At 37.4% G+C, this 22,197-nt stretch overlaps 1 protein-coding gene across 1 annotated transcript in view; it reads left to right on the top strand.

Moving 5' to 3' along the window:
* Positions 1 to 20,183, top strand: part of FucTA (glycoprotein 3-alpha-L-fucosyltransferase A) — a 305,570-nt gene extending 285,387 nt beyond the window's left edge. The window contains exon 6 of the mRNA XM_090385904.1: positions 19,835 to 20,183. Within this exon, the coding sequence (XP_090242030.1) occupies positions 19,835 to 20,183 (349 nt within the window). The remainder of the gene's footprint in view (positions 1 to 19,834) is intronic.
* Positions 20,184 to 22,197: the final 2,014 nt, after the last annotated feature.

Consider the following 22,197-nt stretch of genomic DNA (forward strand, 5'->3'; position numbering starts at 1 on the left):
TTAAGTAAAAAAAAAAAAAAAGAAAAAAAAAAGTTGTTCTGGTATTATTGTCGAATCTCCCCAAAGAAATTCCTTCCATGATTTATAACAGCAGCAGCATCGGAAACTACTGTCACAAAAGTAGAGGGAATAAACACATTTTACTCCAGTTTTGTTATACGAATACCGTAGAGGGAATTACAGTAGGCTAAGGCAGTGGTTCCCAGCTGGTGTGCCGCGAGATTAGGGAACCCCCATTGAGTTCAATGATAATTGATATTTAGGTGTGTCATGAATATGCGTCTTTTAACTTCAACTGTGACTTGTAACAAGATTGGGGACCACTAGTCAAAAGTATAAATGAGGATGTAGAAGGCAGAGAGCATCATTTACAGCTGGCATGCCATACGGAGACGATTAAAACGAATTTCAATGTGGACAGAGGATGCTACTTACAGTGCAAATAAACTTTTTCAGCTTCTCAGCATTCCGAACGCCTTTGTCTGGACCGTTGTATACAAGTGGACGTTGATCAAGAAGAACGTGTGTTTTGACAAGAAGTCTCGTTCGTATGTTTTCGGGCAGGTTCTACGGACTATCTGACGCCCATAAAACTTAATAAGGAAATTTATGTACAGCGACCGGTTCAGTGGAGTCACGATTGGAAGAGTGGGGAAAAATCTCTGAAGCGACGATATAGACTTGTCGTGATGCAAGAACTTGAATGGGGCACCAACCCAGAAAACCTCTAAAAGTCGCAGCGGTCAGTTTTATTTATTCATTCATTCGATTGATTGCAAATTACAATGGCTCCTTGAACGGCGTGCAAGCCAGGGGGGGTATATTTAAAATGCAGAGGATAAATTTATAAAAATATTCACAGGTTAGAAATAAATAAAAATATATTAAGTTATGGTGATGGAAATCTGATCTGGGTCAGCTTTTAATGGATGGCATCTAGGTGGTACTTATTTGACTCACTCGAACTCATATATTCGTAGGCGTCGAGATAGGGACCTAATTACTTAGGTATGTTTGGTCGGGAAACATGGTAGAACTGATTTGTACATCGTAGCCGATTAAATTTTGATCATCGTCGGATTCAATGAATTATGTCGTAACTGAATTAATTTAATTCTGGTTAATATTATAAACTCGATATCTCCTGAAGGCCTTTAAAAATGTTCCGTTTTTGTTGATTCAGATCAATAGGGCATTTATCTCGGACAAACAAATGTATTCAAGGACAGTTTAATTCAAGAGCAGACATTTTGTGTAATAGGTTGTTCCAAATTAACTGAATATCTCCGAGTGGAACGAACTTTCGCTTCTTACAGAACATTGTTCAGTTTCTCAAAATAGTATGCTGCTGAGCATATTATTTTTTCTATCTTTTCCTAAGCATATGATTTTTAGGCTGAAGACAGTTATGAACTTGTGTGGTTTTACGCTATTTATATTTACTGTTGTTATACACACAACCTAAAATATACTTTTGGCTATTGCAGACAGTGTTTTTTGAGAAATAAGTTGAGCTAATTGGCTCCATCTTTGGCACTGTTACATGCGACTGGCAGTTCATCCCAACGAAATTACTCTTGTGGTGACTTTTATTCAACGAAATCAGTTTACGAGTGCACTGTTAGGTTAACTGGACAATGAACCCTCTTTTATAACCATGGTAATTTGCATCTAGGTTGTTCTTTACGACATAATGTAATGACTTTATTTGCGTTGGCGTTAGATGCTCTCTCGCGTTAACTGAAGCGCTACTTTTTATTAAGGTAAAAGCGCTTTATGCCAGCTGCTCAGTGTTGTTAACTAATGCATTTAAATCGTCCAATTATTCCTTAAAATACTACTTCTTCACGTGCTCAAGTTTTATTTGCGGCATAAACATCGTGATATCTTTGAGATATCGTACCAATATGTAAACTGTGGCCTGGTAACTTTTGAATTACACGATATACATCCAAATTTAAATATTCTCATATGTTAACTGTTCCCTTCAGGGGTGGGCGGGGAGTGTGAAAGAAAAAAAAACCGGCAATGTCTTAAGAGTACTGTACGTTATAATGGGACATTCACCGTTTCAGAAGAACAAGAACTCTTTATTATATACTGAAGGCACATTGCTGTATACAACTCCCTTCACGGTTACAAGCCAGGGGTTTCATTCCTTTGTTCGGTGATATATGCATGGAAAAAGTTTCCGAAATAAGAGGCAGCCCTTTAAAAGTTAAAGTATTCTAGATATTACTGTTTGCCCAGAGTATCTTAAGTTTAATGAATTGCCCGCCCGCTCTATGAATGCAAGGTGTTGCAACTCACGTAAACACTTTCCAGAATCGCAACTAAATAGAAAACACACAGCGGAGGGATTATTTAATTTGATATTACATATAACCATATACTAACGCGAATTCTGCTGTAATGATTCATTTAAAACCATTTCTCTGCAAGAGAGGCAGATTAAATATTAACTAATAATCGTAGTGAACGGAACATACATTACAGTCGCATTCTTTGTTCGCATGACATGTGGACATGATTAATATCTTATGTAGGCTCCCAAATGTTAGTTCAACTTCACCGTGGTACACTGTGATGATAAACACTCTTTTGTATGTCGAAACCATTAAAAATAGATAAATAAAATAAGAAATAAATAAAATTGATAGTAAAAGTACGAACAAGTCCTACACCAGTACAGGACTGGTGCCAGCCATGACAACATGACAGACACAACACAGGAAAGAATAGCAGAAAAGGAGAAAGAGTAAATACTTGATAGAACAGACAAAAAGGAGAGAGAGAGAGAGAGAGAGAGAGAGAGAGAGCGCGCGCGCGCGCAAGCAAATGATGGTAGAAAAGCTGTGGTCATTCAGCATTTTGCGACAGTGATTAAAAACTACCCAATTCGAAGGTGGTGATGAAGTTGATGGTAGTGACGATGCCGGTGGTATCACGAACTGGGGTAGCTGGATGTAATGGACTATATATGGAGCCGGAATAGGAGTAGTTCCAGGAACTCGAGTGTTAGTGATGAGTTGGCCACGTCTGGCGAAAGCTTTGAGCAAAATCTTGCAGGTGCTTAAACTTTTATTTGGAATCCAAGAGAGATGATTCACTGCCAGGAGAAAATGGGTAACGCGCAGCAGACTAAGGCTGACAATGATTCAAGTAATACAGGCATAGTACATGGGTTAGGGTCATATTACCGGTGGTTTCCCAAAACTCTGCATGTAATAGGTACATTGTGTTCGTTGTCAAGCGGCACCGGGGTCCCTAACTTCGCATTTGTATACTCTGTAAAGGCCAGATATAGTGTTGGTGTGCGTAGTGTTAGGTTATATTGGTCTATTGTTCCTCCAGCATTTAGCCGCTGGAGCCTTAGTGAGACCCCACATTGCTCGTCCACCATGTGGAGACAGCCAGATATAGTAGAAGAAGAACTCTTTATTATATACAGAAAGCACGTTGCTGTATACTACTCCCTTCACGGCTACAAGCCGGGGGTTAGATAATATATATAGTCTCAAGGGCAGTATACAGAGTTCGCCCCTGTACTATGCTTGAGCTTACTAGGGAGGACCCCAGAGAGGGAGCGCGGGAGTGATAGTTCAAGTCTTGGAGAAAAGGGGTGAGGTTAAAGTGGATAATAGGAAGAAGTTAAAGGGATAGAGGGGTATCCCTGTGGAGGAAGCCCACAGCGGGAGATTGTCAAGAGTAGTAAAATGCTTGTGGTGGTAGGGATGGGAGGAGGGGAGAGGGAAACTGGGTTTGTAATAGAGAAAAGTCATAAGGCCAGGGATGTAATATGAACAAGTCAAAAGAACATGTGGCATTGAGGGCAAGTTAATGCTATGGATAAAGGGATGATTAAGTGGAAGAAGCAGGGAGTAGTTATCAATGGGCACTGCTCTTCGTGGACTAATGTTATCAGTGGAGGCCACCAGGGTTAAGTGTTGGGCCCATTGTTGATTTCAGTAGTTATTAATGATATTGGTGAAGGGATATCAGGCTTAATGTCAAATTCGTATATCTTTTACCGCTTTTAATTAACCATCTGATTGAGTCTTATGCACTCAGACAGATGCTATCTTACAATGACAATGTGTCTGCTGTTTTTGATAAACTTGTAAAATTGATAAACCTTTTATTACATATACCTTTTTAATACTCATTTATTATCGTTTATACCCTTTTTATGATTTTTATTGATTACAGCATACGAATACATTTTGACATAGTGATTAACTTCCATGGGTCGCTGTAATAATCTTTTACCGCCTTTTTTAACTTGCTATTTTAATTGTTTTTATTCATTTAACCATTGTTGGCGCATTACAGTCTATGTTACTGATACGCTAATAAACTCCAAACCAACCAATCATTTTCCTGAAAGATTATTATAGTTTTGGAATGTAGAGGAACTTCGGGAATAGCAACCGAGAAGCTTATTCTCAACCAACTACGAGAGTCGGTTGAGAATCGCAGGACGTCTTTTTACACTCAAATTGCCACTAGATCATTTAAATAATCATTAGTAAAAACAGCTGCATAGAGATGGAACTTGGCATTAAATAAGTCCTTGTGGAATGTCTGTCTGTATTCATGATTGAACATGATAGGTGAGCCAGTTAGGTCTATTTGTTAGAACCTCTTGCACCAAGAAACGAGTAAGGCTCTGCTATCCCTGCACAAATCATAACCCTAGAATGCTTAGCTGGATTTCATCCCACCAATTCTTTATCCTTGCCATGTTTCAGCTACTTGGCATACATCAAACTTTTTGCCTGATTTTATTTGAAGTTGAGTCACTTTTTGTAAATGATTAAATGTCTATATAATATGAACCATAGTACGGAAAGGAAAGGATAAGCAATCTTGGTTCTAAAACATAGAAGAAATAGCGTTATATGAAATCAAGTAAAGATGTAAAATTTCCATAAATCGCTAGCATTTTTAGTAAAGGCATTAAAATTACACCCAACTTACTTATCAGAGCCACGCATTAGTCCCCTTTCAGTTCTATTTTGTTGTGAAATTATAGTAGTTTTAATTATTCCTTATGTGAAATAATTTGTACCCTTACTATCATAATTCCTAGTCTATCGCAGTTAGTTTTAAATTAATGCTATGCGTATTCACGTTCAGAAATTGTCGATGAAAGGGAACTAACCGCTTTTACTTATTTCACATTGAAATAGGAAACATCTCGAAATTTTGCCGTGCACTCTTGTTTGTGTTAATATGCATATTCATTCTAGAGTGTGCTTCCTTACAACCAACTTCTCATTATGTGCTTACAAACACGAGCATTAAATGTCATATGTTATGCTGAAAATAATCGTCGCCATTCTGCAGATCCTAACAAAGGCCTTTTGGCTTGAAATGTCTCGAACCCTAAATTTATACTCTCCCACTACTAGCTATTACCATATTAGATAGAGGTTATTCTAATTGAACATTTTCGAAAGCATTCTAGTTTCATCCTCGCTGTTTGATCTTTCAGAATTCTTGAAGGAATAAATTTACCTTTTGTCGGCAGTCATATATGCAGTTTCTCTTCAAACAACCGACTTGTTCACTAAGGACAACTTCTTCTCCTGGCTGCCAGCTAGTTATACGTGTCCCTTTGGGGTCGCTCTGAATTGCTAGTAATTATAATGAATTCCCGGCTAGAGTTTAATCGATCTTGAAATCAGTAGTGACGCTGGATATTGTTTGGAGGCCTTTGACATTATTCGGGAATAAAGTTAGTGATAGAAAATGTAGACATAAATTCTGAGAAAATGGCAGCGCAATTCGTAATTTTTGCTGTGGTTGCGCTCTTGCTTGAAATATTTATTTTTCAAGCAGGAGTGCAACTACTCTATAAGCACTAAGGAAATATATTTATTTATTTAATTCAGTTCATTTCTATATCCCCATACAACATAATTCTGTGCTATGATGTTATGTATTTGTTATAAATGTGTATAAGTATTTATGCACGTTTATAACAGGTACATTTATAAGTGCATTTTTCTTCGGTGTTTACTTTAAGTTTGGCTGGTACTTAATTTAGAAAACTACGCAAATAATGTCGAACGTATTACCGCGATGCATGTAAAATAAATTTTCTGTTTGTGCTCTGGAATGATATATTGGTTCAGGACTTCTGGAGATGGAAAGAATACAAGGTCACCGCATTTAGTAGTAATATAATCTTGAACCACAGAAAACACAAACGCGTGTACTACTGTACCTTACCGTTTACCACTCACTGCAGTACAATCTGCACATCCAAGGTTAGCGATAAAAGTTCTCACTACTGCGCTATAGCAATTATTCAAAACACATGCTATATACAAGGGACTCTGCTTGATGCTCCAGCTCCACAGCAAACCATTTTCAATGATTTATTGTTATTTCTCCCCAGTGATAGGAACCAGACAATCTCATCGAAGAACATGGAATTAGGGCTCCTATCAGGCGAATCGCCAGTGTACGAGTGGCAGCACATCTGCAGCCATGGATGGCGAAAATTATGACCTAACGTCACAAAAAGATTGCATAGGTGGAACATTTAATCTTCAAATGAGCTGATGTTGGGACTCCTCAGGAGCACATTTTGCCTGTACTTTTTGTCGACAACAGATTTATGGAGGTTACCATCTGGCAGCTCCAACGGGAATTCCAACATTTGTGTGGGCAAAAAGGTATCCTCTAGTTTCAGCCTGTTTGGAGTGGATACCAAGAGAGGATTAGATATGACTTGGGAGTGGAATTCTTCAGCTATAGTGATCCCATAAGTTAGGTCCAGAAATAAAACCTTTTGTCTGCATCATCTTTACGGAGAAAACGAGTCGCTTTTCATGAATGGCTGTCGGATGCCGGCTGATACTAATTTTGCTCATCCTGCAATATTTGCGAACGGATTCTACCGTGTTCTTTACAATCCATATGTTACAAGTTGTCGTTGCGCGCCCTGACTCCGATGGTGTGTTCAGCCGTACAACATGGAAATTAACTCGCAGAACATAACACGTGATATGAAGAGCTTATGAACTGGTACGTCATATAAAATGGCTGACGAAATCCGAGGAACCTCTAATCAACAAAAAGAAATAAGTACTTTTGGAGTTCTGTAAGAATATTTTTTAGGTAATTCCATTTTTAACGATACAATGCTGAAATTAACCAATAAACTGACCCCGGGTGCTTTAAAACCCTAACATTGCATAGTTTAGATTATCCTATATAATTTTAACAAAAGTAGGATAGCAAAATATTCAACATAACAAGTATTAAAATATATTGTTTGATAGGAAATTCGTATTCTATAACAGTCTTCTATTGCTTTTTTCCTTATCTTTATTTTTTAATGACTCCACTAATGTTATTTCACTCTGATTTTAAATGCTGCTCTTCTGGAACTCGACTAATACTTTTACTTTGTCATCAATCATGGCATCTATTTTTGTTTGTCAGTATTACCGAAGAATATTGACATAAAAAAGTACTATGTTGTTTACCAGATGACTTTTTAAAATATTAAAAGTGACTGTTTTTCGCTAATTTTCTCAGAAGGCATGTTTGCCCTAAAGTGAATGAAATAGGAGTAGGATTTCCCCTCTCCTATAGAGGACTAATCCGAAACTTGGATAGACTTTCTTTACTGGCTGAGATTGGTGATTGACGGTTTCAGTTTTTATCATGGAGTAAGAATAAGAAACCTTTCAAAATCGATTTTTCCTCCTTTTTATTTGGTTGTTTTGCGCTGGAATTGTGATTGACAGTGCTAAAAAAAGAAAAAGAAAGCACGGCATTGATCCACTTTACTCAAGTAGAAAGGTAACCTGATCGAATTTCTGCATCTCTTATCCAAAATTATCTCAGATTTGGCTAATAACAGTTAATATTGATTCCTATTTAAGAGCGATACAGTTATTATTAGTCGCGCATACGATATAAGCTCCTTAAATCCATACTTTATTGATTGTATAATAATCAATTATTCAGTGTTACGAGCTTTAGTAACTAAATTGGACAGGTCGTGTTCTCGTAATAGTGTGCGGACAAGAATTGAAGCCTGCATTATCCCAGAAATATTGAATTCGCGCCTCTGTTCCACGTAAGTACCTATCCTTTGTGGAGGAGGACGTCCTAGTAATGCTATGTTGGCACCTCACACAGCGATTTCAGATCTGAATGGCTACCCTCCTAATTTTATGAACTCTTTGCAATGACGCGCTGAAATTGGCTTAAAAGCCAATGTATCCAGAATCTTCTTTTAAAAATGGAGGGAGAAGATTCCCCAAGGTATTTGGGGACACTATTCATAAATGAAATCAACACAATTACGCAATATCTGCTATACATATTAAATAATGCGCTGTTTGTAGATCGATCTCTTTCTACTAACACGAGAACCATTGAGAATCAAAGGAGCAATATTCGAAGTTAGTTCATGGGCATAATGCAGTAAGTTAAATAACCCTCCACCACTCCAAGAAAATAAGAAAAAAAAGCTTCTTTTCTGAAGCGACCCCTCAACGTGGGCGCATGTGCGTCATGAAAGGACCTTCCAGATTAGCTTCACATGGATCCAACGGCCGCAATCTAGGTTTCAGGCTAACGTCATAGGAATCCGGCGTGTTTGCCGTGCGCCGCGATCAGTGGAAACTCTGAAAGGGGCCCAACTTCAACAAGACGAGTGTTCCTGGATGGCTCTGCCAGCATCAGTCGGCTAGTGGGTTCACCTGCGTCACTGCCATGTTCCTACTCTCATGGTTCGAGGGACAGGATTCAGGCTGGCGGCAATGCAGATAGTGTCTGGGCAACTGTGGCGTCCTACTTCCTTGCGCATTTATTGCTTTCCAGGTAGTGAGCGTCCCATTTGGAGTGGGCGCCAGGGCGCTTAACAAAAATAATAAATAAAATAAATCCTGATAAAAGTACTTCGTTTGGTGCCCCCGACACGGTCCCTATCAGAAAAATTAGATTTGCCCCAGACAGTCACTTTGGCAAAGAACAGAACTGAATAAATATCAGGCCCAAAATCTCGTTTCCTGATAATTCACTCTACTAGTGAGAATCCCCTAGGAAAAATGTCACCTTTCTTTATGCGAAGGATCTGGAAGGGTTCCCAGGTTCTCCCGAATCGGTGAAACGGCTTCATTCAGGTGAAATCTTTGTAGAGACCAGAGATGACCAACATTCAGAACAACTCCTCCGACCCTTTGTTATGGAGGGAATGCCGATTGTAGTTATCCCCTTCCCCTACAAGACATTGAATTCCTCCTGTGGTGACATACCGCAGAATGGGATTTACGTGAGGTATATGAAGAGAAAATTTGTTCTGAATTAAAATCCCAAGAGTGACAGCTGCGAAAAGAATATTCATGCCTCTGGATGGGAAACTTTCCACTAGAAATATCATCCTGACGATTAGTATTAGCAATGGCCACATGATGCAAGGAAGACTATGGCTTCCTTGCATCATGTGGCCATTGCTAATACTAATCGATGCACCAGCTAAAAAAATAATAATAATAAAGTAATATTAAAATAACAAAAAAAATAAAATAAAATAATAGCTATGCTATCATTATAATAAGAAAATAAAATAATTAATAAATAGAAAAGGAAATGGACAACCTAAGCGTTTCCCTCCTCCCGTAGGTAATTATTCTGAGCTTTGAATTTCCCCAAAAACTGTCAGCCTCAACCACCCAGGTAGTTAACTTATTACAGTAATTTATAACTCGCTGGCTAAAATAAAACTTCCTGAAATCCAGTCTAAACATCTCTCCCCGTAGCTTGAAATTATAGCCCCTAGTTCTAGAATCATAACTGTGAAAATTTCATCCTCATTAATTTTGCTTATGCCTCTCAGAGACTTAAACACCTCGATCAAATCTCCTCTAAGGTGCCTAGTTTTCAAGCTCTGCAACCCACATACTCGAAGCCCTTACTCATATGGACATCCTTTTGCCGATCTCACCAGGCGAGTTACCCGTCTCTGGACCCTTTAAAGAAGCACAATGTCTTTCTTTAGGTGCGGTCTCCATACTTGAACACAGTATTCCAAGTGTGGCATAACAATAGCCTTATACAATGGGATTATGACGTCCTTTTCTCTACTAGAAATTGTTCGATACATCATCGGTAGATCACCATGGGCCTTCCTTGCAACCTGTCTACAATGCTCAGAGAACTTAGTCTGACCGTATCGTAACACCCAAGTCCCTTTCCTCCAATACCGGCATTAGTTCAACTCCGCCACGTGTATAAGTTATTTTGGGGTTACTGTTTCCCAGGTTCAATACCTTACACTTTGCTGGATTAAAGAAAAGCTGCCATTTTTCTGGCCATCGCTGAAGTCTATATAGGTTATTCTGAAGAAGCTTTGCTTAGCGGCGATCAATTAACTACTCTACCAATCTTTACATTATCTGCAAATTTAGACATCACACCCTCTATCCCTTCAACGATGCCATTTATGAAAATCAAAAAAAAAAAAAAAAAAAAACAGGTGTCCTAATACTGATCCTTGGGAACCCCACTTCTTACATCAACCCAATCTGAGGAACAGCCATTTATCACAACCCTCTGCCTCCTGCTCTGAAGTCATCCAGCTATCCATCTAAGGACTTTCCCTGTGATTCCAACCTGTTCCAGCTTATAAAGTAACCGCTCATGTGGGACTGAGTCAAATGCTTTGCTGAAATCCAAATAAAGAATGCCGAAATTATTCCCAAAGTCCAGCTCTTGAGTGACCCTGTCAAAATAGCTAACCAAGAATAGTTAAACATGATTTTCCCTTTACAAAACCATGCTGAAGTATCCTTTAGAATCTCATTTCTATCTAAATGATCTTGAATTTCAACTTTGATCATTGTCTCCATGATTTTCCCTACTACTGAAGTTACACTCAGTGCACTCACTTGCCGTCTCCCTTAAGATTAATTCACTAACGTCTCCTAATAAGTTGAAAACTGGCTATATAAATTGTCCGGTGCGTCCGTATGTTCCAAATCATTTAAGCTGTTTTAAGTGTCAGAAATATGGACACTCGCAAATCACCTCTCGTGGAGCCCTTACTTGCGCTCGATGTGCTGCAAAGCACCACGAAACTACATCAGCTTCAGCTCCAAAACCCTACCTGCGTTAACTGCCAAGAAGAATATCCTGCATACTCACAAGCATGTCAAAAAGTGGAAGGAAGAAAAAGAAACACAATGACGTCGGGCAGAGCTGAATATATATCAGGAGGCAAGAAAAGCGGTGAAATCCGTAAATTCAAAGAAGCCTACGTATGCTCAGAAGGCAGCAGGGAGATGTTCCTTCGGAACTCAGACAGAAATGACCATCCCAACAAGAGTCATTCGCTCATGTTGCCCGCTACCTGTTAAGTTCACAAAACTCGCACAATAGGATCAATTACCTGTCACTCCTCTATCTGCACCTCCCAATGCTCCATCAATAACAATTTCTGGAGAAAGAAAAGAATAAGAAGCCTGAAGGACCCCTTTTTCACAATAAAAAAAAATGGATGTCGAGGTGAAGGAGGTATCTGATAAAACCGTCTTGGAACTCTTTGCAGGGGAAAAAATGGACACAGAACAGCGTCCATACTTCCACAAAACAGATAAAGCCAAGACTGAGAAAAGTAAGCCCTCAGCACTTCGGAAGCCACCTGACCCACCAAGCCAAAATAATGGTTAAATTCCTACAGTAGAATTGTCTGGGATTCTGGCGAAGTACTGGCGGTATTAAGGTCCTCCTGCAAAAGCACGAGCCAGTTTGCATTTGCTTGCAGGAAACATTTGAAGGAAAATGAAAACCGTTCCTTTCACAATAGTACTATCATCCGTAAGGACAGAACTGTGGATGGATGTACTCATGGAGAAATTGCCATCTCGCAATTCGCCTTATGGTTCGGTTTTTATTAACTGTCTATTCCATTTATTTACCACCTGGAGCTGACATCTCTCGGACCGACCTTGATCTGATTATGCAGCTGCCTTCACCTGTCCTACTTCTGGGGGATTTCAATGGACATACTTATCCTGTGGGGTAGTGCTAACATTAATGGAAGGGTACGTGTCATAGAGCATATGCTTACTGACAATAACCTCTCCCTTCTAAATGTGGGAACTATCGCCTTCCATATGCCCACCCGTACATTTTCTACCATTGAGCTTTCTATCTGCTCCCCTTCTCTCTTCACTTACTTGGCAGTCGTAGGAGAACCTCTACGGAAGTGATCACTTCCCTGTGATAATAAGAGACTTAATAGAGACCGTGTCTACCTGGTAGGTTACCGCGGTGGAAGATTGATCAGGCTGACTGGAATGCCTTTCGACATCTAGCGTAGTTTGGCATAACTACAGTCAGCCAGGAACCAATCAATGATGCAGTCACGTACATCACAGAAAATATTTGGAACTGTCGTTCCAAAAATATCTACCTGGTTTCCACCTAGTAGATGTTTTTGGAATGATATCCTTTGCTAAGCCAGCTAAGAATCCTACAATTCCTTCCGACTATTAACCTGTTGCTCTGACTAGCTGTTTGTGCAAAATTCTGTAGGGAATGATGAACGTTCATGATATGATTTTTAGAATAGAATGATCTTCTCTCCACCATGCAGTGGCTTCCGAAAAAAACAGATTCACTGTAGACCTTTTAATTTGACTGGAAACATCCATCCGGCATGCTTACAGTTTTTTGTTCGATTGCATTCAACGATGCGATGCAAGTATTGAGACCTAAAATTAAAGCTGATTAATTAATAAATTACAAATAATCACAATATGTTACTAAAAATAATATATCACTTGATTTATTAGGAATAAGGACATAGCCAGATGTTGGTGTTAACAAACTTTTGGTAGACTTTTCAGTTAAGGAAAGTAAGCGTTCTGTTAAGAATTTGGCAAAGATGGGACTAGAATATCAAAGGGCAAGGTACTTATAACATTTTACATAATATGAATATAATAAATGGAAAAAATAAACCATCAGATATGATACCATGAAAACTGCCTGCACTATTCTTGCAATGTATTGCACAATAACCCTCTACTTTTCGGCAATTGAACTCCACTTTACGTTCTTTGAATGAATTATTTCATACTAACTGGTGTTAATTAGTATAAAGTAATTGTACGGTCATGTTCTTGTTCAACATCCACATTGCTGTTAAATTATTTATATTAGTAGCCTTCTGTCCTCAGTTTTTCTTAATTCGAGTGAGAATGACATATGCCATTCAGAAAGTTGGTGAAATAGAGCAGTCCACCGAGTACAACGGCATTTGTCAGAAGGGTGATAGGAATTCAAGTATCAAACATTAAGGTTCATGAGTGAAATGTCCAGAAATATTGTTTTAATTGAAAAAGTAACCTTTTTCAATTGGAAATAATGTATATTTGTTGCTTAGTTGGTAGTGAAATGTTTGTTTTAGTAGTTATTAGAATTAGTTTCATTGACATAAACCAAATTCTGGTGGCTGTTGTTCGTCTAATATGTAGAACCTATATTTTCAATATAGGTTGCATAAACTTCTTTTATGCTTTTAAAAGAACTCCTCAAACTGTTAGTCAAAATTATATGTAACCATGTAAGTTGTACACAGTTTTGTTTCGGTAGTTTGAGAGAATTTAGGATCAAGTTTATTTCACAAAATATATTAATTTTAAAGTAATGTTAATTTTTAAATAATTTCCTAACACATGTTAATAAAAACCTGTTTATAATGACTGCAGAATGTAGGAATGTCATGTGACACGGTGTGGTTGTTGTACTAATCAAAAAAATCATTCAAGGCCAAGGAGTTCTTCAGCTGCTTGCATAAGTTGTTCCGTTGAAGTAAATTTATGAATTATCCCAAAAGCGTCAGTAATCCTATTTTCATGTTCACAGAGGTCTTCTGCGCCGTGAACACAAACATACAGAAGAAAAAGAAAGGAAAAAATCCTTTCTTACATATATTGATAACAGCTATCGTGTAAAGTTTGCACTAGATATGGCGTGAAATGATCCCTAAATCCTTCACAAGTGAAAGATAAATCTTAAATAAACGCCACTAAAGCAAAACGCAATAGGTCTATAGTGCCATCTCTCTGAGCGATGACTGCTTACACAAATCTACTTTAAGATCAATAGAGATTCAAACTTCACGCGAGATGCAATAAAAATTCAGTGCCTGTCGAAATATTTTAAATGAGGAAACACTTAACCCATGTGTGCTGGTAACAGATTTTAGTTTCATTGAAAAATTAAATATACTGACTAGTGAAAGCATAATTCAATCATTAATCCTTTTACAGATTATTCGATTATGAAATCGAAACAACAAAGTTAAACAAAAAGAGAGAAATTGGCATAACCCTTTTGGAAATGTCGTAATCGACAATTATGAACTCTCGATTATCCCATCGCTAGAAGAAAAAGGGTTCCATAGAAGATTCGAAACGTAGCTTATAAGGTTTAGTAAATTAAGTGCGCTGGGTCAAGGAGCTTTATATCTTCTGGTATATTTCAATAACACTAAAACTTGGAACCTGACAGTGTTTGTTCTTAGAACTGATATAAATTTTCACATCTGCAGGTCACACAATGAAAAACATTTCACACTCTCCATTTTATTGGACGTGTGATTTTATTTGTTCTCTCGGCAGGCACTAAACCACTTGCTTAAATCGTGTTCTATCATGTCAGCAGCTTTTGGGGAATTGCTATTCAGTGATGAAATTGCGGCGGACAGGTCTTGCCACTGTTATTATTATTTTCCGTTTTAATCAGCAGCTTTTTTAATCACGTTGGTTCTTTCCTTGTTTTTCTCATTTTATTCCTTCATCTTTTAAATTTTTAATATATTGGTGATGGATCCTATATGTATCACGACAGGAAAGTGGAAGGGGTGCAGTGTACAATTTATACGCCCGATGTTAAAAGGGATTCCACATTTTGAATGTGGGCTTGCATCCTTAAAGATGGTTAGGAATGTATATAACAACACAGAATAGGGCACTGCATGTCTTCAAAATAAAAATAGGAAATATCTCCAGTCCAGTCGTAGAATTTCTAGGTAGTTTGCCAGGAAGTTTACAGCACTTAGTGTGTATATGTGTGTGTGTTTCGATAGAAGCATTTGTTAATGCAATACCATAAGCGGATCATTTTGTAGATCTCACTGATCTACGGTCAGATGTATTTTTTTTAAAAATTGTTCTAGTCCATTGTCTAAGAGTATTTTCTTCCATCTCAAACTTGGTTGCCTTTTTTGTTTTCTGTTCCTTTTGAAAGTTTTGGTTTCTTCTTCTTAGCGAGCCCGTTTCTTTATTTAGTGCTTGATTTTTTTTTTTTTTTTAATTTCCTAGATGCCTTTTATTTGGCAACAAAGGCTTGCTTTGAACCAACTTTCGAATTTGTTAGTAATTTTTAGTTCTTTTGAAGCATCTTCAGCGAATTTGTAAAAGTTCTTTTGCATAATAAGACGTATACAATTACTCCCACCCAATTACTCTCATCAGGTGGTGCCAGCAGTTAAATATGTCTTAAAATGCATTAGGATATGGTTAAGTTTTTATAAACTTGACATTTTTTTTTTTTTGATCAGTTTGCTCCTCGATTTAAAATCGCTCGCGCGCTTGGTAGGCTCAATAATATCGCAACTAATTAGGCAGCGATCCGATTGTAATTCATTTTGTAGAGTGAGTTTCTTATTTATTTTTTTTTCACGAATACGCAAAAAAAGTGTCACTATAGGTTAATCAGTGATTAGTTAGTACTATTTTGCAAGCTCAGTGGACAAATTCTGAGGAAGAGAGACATTGCTATGCTTTTTTGCACATCATTCGGGCTATGGACCACAGGCAACCCTTGGCTGCAGTTCAGGCTGTCTGTTTGTTGCCTCCTGACAGGACATGGCCTGAGGTCCAGGCTGTTCCGGTTGGGCTTGACTAAGCCAGATCTGTGTTCATGTGGTGAGCAGGAGTTCTCCACATTATGATTCACTGTCCTCAGACTCGAGCATCTTTACAAGAACTGTAATTTAGAGAGTTTCTCTTTTGTGTGATTTGTAAAGCGGCATTCTGGAGGCGTTCCAGATTGCCTTGATAATGGTGAGGCGAGGTGACCTACCTCCTCGTGGAGGGGACGGTAACTCGTCGTGGGGGTGTGAGGGCCCGTCCCCACCACGAGGCCAAATGGTCGAAATAATTAGTCATTGTTTAAGTTAACCCGGTTGGGTTTCTCTTTGCTATTTTTCTTATTAACCAACTAGACGTTGAAGAAATGTACAACATACCGATGAGAAAGAGTTGCATGAGAGAATCCGGCTGACAACAAGATGATGACTTAAATATCAAATTGCTATATGTTATGGTAGAGTAAACCTAAATATTGAGTTCTCTTTTGCTGGTGGCATTTCTAGCTGGCTCAAGCTTTAGGCCTGAAAATTTTTATCTCGGTGTTCTTTAGCTTCGTTATACTTGTGCTAAGGCATGTTAGAGTATGAATTTTTAATAAGCGGTGTGTTAGGGACCACATTCTTTCCCATCCACACAAATTCATTTCGGAGTTTGTACTGTGATCAAGTGTAGATAAGAAAGGATATAAGCTAAATTTAGCATTCCGGCTGAAGTTAGCATATATCATTTCAAGTTTTTTAAATTTGCTTGTTCTGATTCTTGTAGGAAGAAAACTTTCTTGATGAAGAATTGTTACTCTTCCGCCCCTCTTTTCGTTCTGCTGCTGTTTTCAATAAACCTATATCTAGAAAAGCGTAAAAGATAGCTTTGCCCGTTACGATTGTATGTTAATTATTGTTGTTGTTTGGTTTTTAGGAGCATTAGCAACTAAGGCCATATTGCTCCGTGTCAATTATACAAATGAAATCTTACTCTGGAAAGAATACGAATGTGTGCAGTATGCTATGTTTTTCATGTTTTGTATAAATAAATAGTGTCGATTGATAATTATCAGAATTAGCACTATTTGCTGTTTACTGTTTGGATCAATGTCACACAAACATTTTCGGCACCGACCCCCGAAATAAAATATTTCGTTTTTATAATTCTGAATAATAAAATAGTGTGATCAACAAACAAATATTTTTAACTCTCATTCAAAATTTGCCCTTCCTCGTTTAGAATATGAAGATTTAAAAAATATACTTAAAAATATATTCGTTTTTCTGTGCGCAAAATTGTTCGGTACACAATCGCTTACATATCATTTTCCAAAGATGCTACGGGTGAAAAAAGATCTTTCACAATTTAACCTTCTAGAATTACTATGATAGGTAAGTTTGTGTTTTTTTTTTTTTTTTTTTTTTTTTCCAATGTAACTAGAAGGTACAGATAATGAATATGAAAGGCAACTTTGTTTCATTTGCCTGAATCCTACGTGTAGACTCTGTCCTTGAACAAATATGGCTTCTATATCGTTTCTCTGAGTATTTTCATCGTGCCTGGTGGACAAAGACTGGATTTCGGATCCCAAGAGTAGTTAATATTGAACGTATTAAATTAAATGTGAAGCTGAGTTCTTCCTATTCGATGTCTCGTAATTTGGAAATTGCGTAGATGGGTTACGGTTACTATGTACAGATCTGCAATTATGAATTTGAGTTCGTAGTTTTCTGCAGAGATGTTCCTTCTGATTCTGATGCAGATTATTTTTCTGAGTCTTCTAAGGAGTTTTTTTACTGAATGATTATTTATTGAATGATATGATGTAATTTCTGTGCGAGTGTAGCACACAAGGGAAAAAAATATTTATTAATTATTATTTTATTTTTATTATTTTTTTTTTATTGTGGAGCTTTTTTGAACTTCAGATTTATCATTAAAGGTGGCGTGGGTATCTATGTCTTCTTCGAACCTATTAAGCAAAGTGTCTGTATGTTTATCATCTGATCTAGCTTTTTCTTTCCTGTTTTTTTTTTTTTTTTAATTTAGTTTCTGGCAAGTACGTCATTGGCAGGCGGACATATCTACACTATGGCACGATGATTTCAGATCTGTTAAGTGAGTTTTTCAAAACCAGATTTCTTTTACGACTTCGTCATTTCTCTCTACGAAGTTCGTAATAGATGAGATCGATAAAATATCATTTTATTCGTGATTTTTCTCTTATAAATTCATCATGTATTCTTCAGCCTGAATAGCAAAGGGAATTGAGTTTTGTGAATATATCAGCATGCTCATAAGCCGAGACGTCCTTTATCAGGTCGATTCCATTTCAGTTTTCACCTTTCCGTAACTGGTCTTTTTTTTTTTTTTTCGTCATGGCTATTTTTTTTTTTTTTTTTTTTTAAATCATTGTTTTGAGCATCAGTGCAGAGCCAGAGTTGAATAATCATTTTCTCCTGTTACGTTCGGTTCTTTACTTGTTAGATTAGATCTTTCCAGTCTGTTCTTTGAACATTTTCATAAGATTGTCCTTGCTTCTTTTTAAGTTGCAGGCCGACGTGCGAGGCTGGAATACTCATAGCATAATTCTTTCGTGAGAAGCGGTTTTATTTCGTCAGGTTTGACAGTAAACGCGTCCAACCGTATGGGCCACAAGCAGTGGTGATGTTAGCAGAGATTATAGTTATGAGAGAGAGAAGGGGGAGTCTTGCTGTGTCACAGGATACGCGCAACCTAGAGAGTAGAAAGGCCTTCTACGTTGAACTTATTGAAACAAGTACGGCTGAGAGTTTTGATAAAAACCACAATTAGTTTTTCTGCGTTCTACTTACGTGTTGTTTCCAGTGGAGTTAAGTGTTCAATGTAGGTTACCTACCACACGACGGAATGGCAACATGGTCATAGTCAAAAAAATATCTTTGAGCACAAACTTGTTTTTATCCAATGGTCGCATCAAGTTTTTCAGGATAACATTCTCAGGCTTTGGTGTTTAGCTAAAATACTGAATACATCCAGTTAATTATTAAATAAAAGAAATAAGAAAACTTGGAGCATATGAAATGAACAGCAGCACGAAAATCGCAGTGATCCCTGTCTTTTTATTAATCCTTATCAGATTATGCCTGTGATACAATAAGCAGGATTTTATGCATTTAGTGGTCAGGAGCGGGAGTGCATAACACACGCTCTTTGAGTAGACTGGGGTTCCAGCCCCTGACTGCTGAATACGGTCGATCTGCCAATCCGCACTGGACCAGCGTGGCAGATTATGGTCCATTTCCCTCAACATGAATTGTTGAGAGGAGGCTTCCATCCTGCAGTGGGTTGATAATGGCTGCACTTTACTTTACTTTTATGCATTTAGGTTTTGTTGTAATACAGAACAGGTTTTTTTTTTTTTTTTATAACTCTTTATACACTTACTTTCATATTTTGGAAGTTATAAGAATTTATAATGACTGGTATGTGGATACAATTATAATCATAAATGCACTATGCGTTGTCAGTATTTTTAGTGAATCAGTATATCGTGTTGCGGACTGAAATCCGGAATAACTTGTGGGGGTATTCTGCTCCCTCCATTGAAAGTGCGTGACGAACCATAGCCCCGATCAAATAGGTCTCTTAAAGAATTTCTTCCGTATCCATTGGGATTAAAACCCAGACCTCTCAGAAATTGATAAGTAGCGAAACCCCTGTACTACCACGGATGGCTGCGCAAAAAAAAAAAAAAAAACAACAGTGAGTCTGTACAAAATAACTTTCAAAATGGTAAGTTGAATGCTTCGTTCGAAGGGGTTACTCTGACCAAAGTTCATATCGTCAGATGGTTCACCGATGCACTTTTGACAGCTCTTCTGTAGTTGTATGAATGTTTATGCCTTCGATTTTTCACTTCGTAATTCTAACCAAGTTCTTTTATTTTTCTTTATTACTAGGCGTGATGTCATCCCGATAGTCATGGGTGCCCGGCCACAAGATTACCAGAGGAGTTCCCCTTTCCACTCTTATATCCACGTAGATGATTTCAATTCACCCAAAGAACTCGCTGAGTATTTGGAAGTGTTAGACAAGAATGATACTCTGTACAATCAGTATTTCGAATGGAAAGGTACAGGAGAATTCATCAACACGTATTTCTGGTGTCGCCTGTGTGCTATGCTGCACGCTCCTTTGCAACACAAGAGCTACGGGGACATGCATGCTTGGTGGGCAGGGCAAGGCACATGCGCAGGTTCGAAATGGAAAGAGACAGGAATTCGTAGCAAGCATAAAAACCACGCGTAAACTAGCTATGTAAGTGTAATTTGTTTATATTGAGCCGAAGGAACTGCTTACTTGGCTCATAAATATTGTGTGAACGTGGTTTCTAAAAGGAAGAATAAGTTAACTGTGCCAGTAGTAGTGATTTTTTTTTTTTTTGTTTTTTTTTTTGTTTCCTAGTCTCTATTTTCTTGGCAAAAAAAGGATTAAATCTGGTTGCTTAGGAATAAGCTTGGAATAATGTGATAAAGTTCTCCAGCAGTGAGGCAACCTGAGTATTACTTTCGCTCTTTAGTGTGCTTGCTAACCATTAATTTATACTTAGGACTTCACAAGTGAACAGGTGATTTGTTCGCCTAATGCGTGTGTGTGCTATAATTTTTATCGGGTACAAATTTTTACTTTTAATAGTAAAAATGACATAATTGTGATTTCTTAGCCATATCGGAAGAATTTGACTTCAGGGACATTAAAATGCTTTAGTAACTGCTATCTTTGGAACCTGGCAGATTTATATAGCTATTCGAATTACATTGAAACTTTTAAGCAGTTCTTTGATAGTCTTTTTTTTTTTTTAAAATCCCAGCTTAGTGTTTAAACTACTATGATGATGCAAATGGTTGTGATGGCTCGTAGATTCATAAAATAATTCCTATACAAATTCTAGTCAATATTGGAGAATTAATTGTAATTTACGCGAAGTACATGTCAGAAAGAAGATTGTTTCAATGAAGAGAAAGTTGCTATTTAGCATATCTAATTGTAGAGAAGGCTATCCGATAGTTAGAGAAAATATAATTAATGATAAAATTGATTATGCAATTTTTTTCTAGAAAATTTATAACCCGTTATCATAGTGTTTGTGTGTACATGTGTATAATGCCATACTCCTGTTGCTGTTTATGCTTCGAAGAAGGATTCTTCGAGTTAAAAGGTATACCTTATATTCATTGAATTAGTCTCTTTACTTGAAGCGCATTACAAAGAGCGAAATTATCATGAGATATAAAACTTAATTCTTGTTTCCGAACTCCAAACTGACATAACCATTACTTTACGATGATTTCTTTAGTTGGTCTTATGTCTTGCTCAGTTGCTATACAGGATGGGCCACTTGTCATGCGACACTTGATTTTTCTTTAATGTAAACAACAGTTTTGAATATATAAAAATAACTGTGAATAATGAAGAAAGGATACCACATGCATGCAGTAAATATCTTGACACTGTGGATAAATGAAATAATTTAGCTTGAATAGGAATGTCAAAGGGGCAGAAGCAGCTCGGACCACTACTTTAAAGTAGTGAAATTGGAGAATCGATGAATTGGAGAAGAAAGGTCTGGTGAGGCTGTTTCCCAGTGGGTTCGTGCTCTAAGGGCGTAGAGCCAGCACGAATAGTCAGTCGGCCAACTACATACATCTGTCAGAGTCCCTTATTGAGGACATAAGTTAATTCGGTGTATAAGAATTAAATCCAATGCGATTTAAAGTTCCTTCTTATGGATGGTCTCTTTCTTTACTAACAACTTTTGTATACTTAGTCGATTGGCTTCTGTATATTACTTGTTATTAGCTTCATTTATAATTGTTCTCAGTTTGCCACACTACTCATATTAATAAAAGTTTGTAAATTTGGAATCTTGAGAACTTGAGGTAGTATTTTCCACAACAGAATTCTACAGTCATCCAACTTTCGTTTGTATATAACTGTACTATTTCTGTCATCTATATTATTCTCTTTCTTCAATACATCTTTTCTATTATTCTAATACTTTTAAAGTGCCACGGAGATGTCAAAAATATTTTCTAAATACAATATTTGCAGAAAACAAAATCCAAAATAAAGTATCTCGTGACTTGTGACCCACACTGGAAGTGCACTCGCTCAATTTGCAAAATAGTTTTATTTTTAAAGCCATGGCATACGATGCGAATATTACTCTTGTTTAAACAAGTTTTTGCCTTCTATCCCTTACAATATTTCACATACAAATGAGCTTACTCCAAAATGACTTCATTCTTATATTCCGAATGTA

The sequence above is a fragment of the Mastigoproctus giganteus genome, chromosome 12 (assembly GCF_048544385.1).
Source record: "Mastigoproctus giganteus isolate SK-2022 chromosome 12, ASM4854438v1, whole genome shotgun sequence".
Classification (NCBI taxonomy): Eukaryota; Metazoa; Arthropoda; class Arachnida; order Uropygi; family Thelyphonidae; genus Mastigoproctus; species Mastigoproctus giganteus.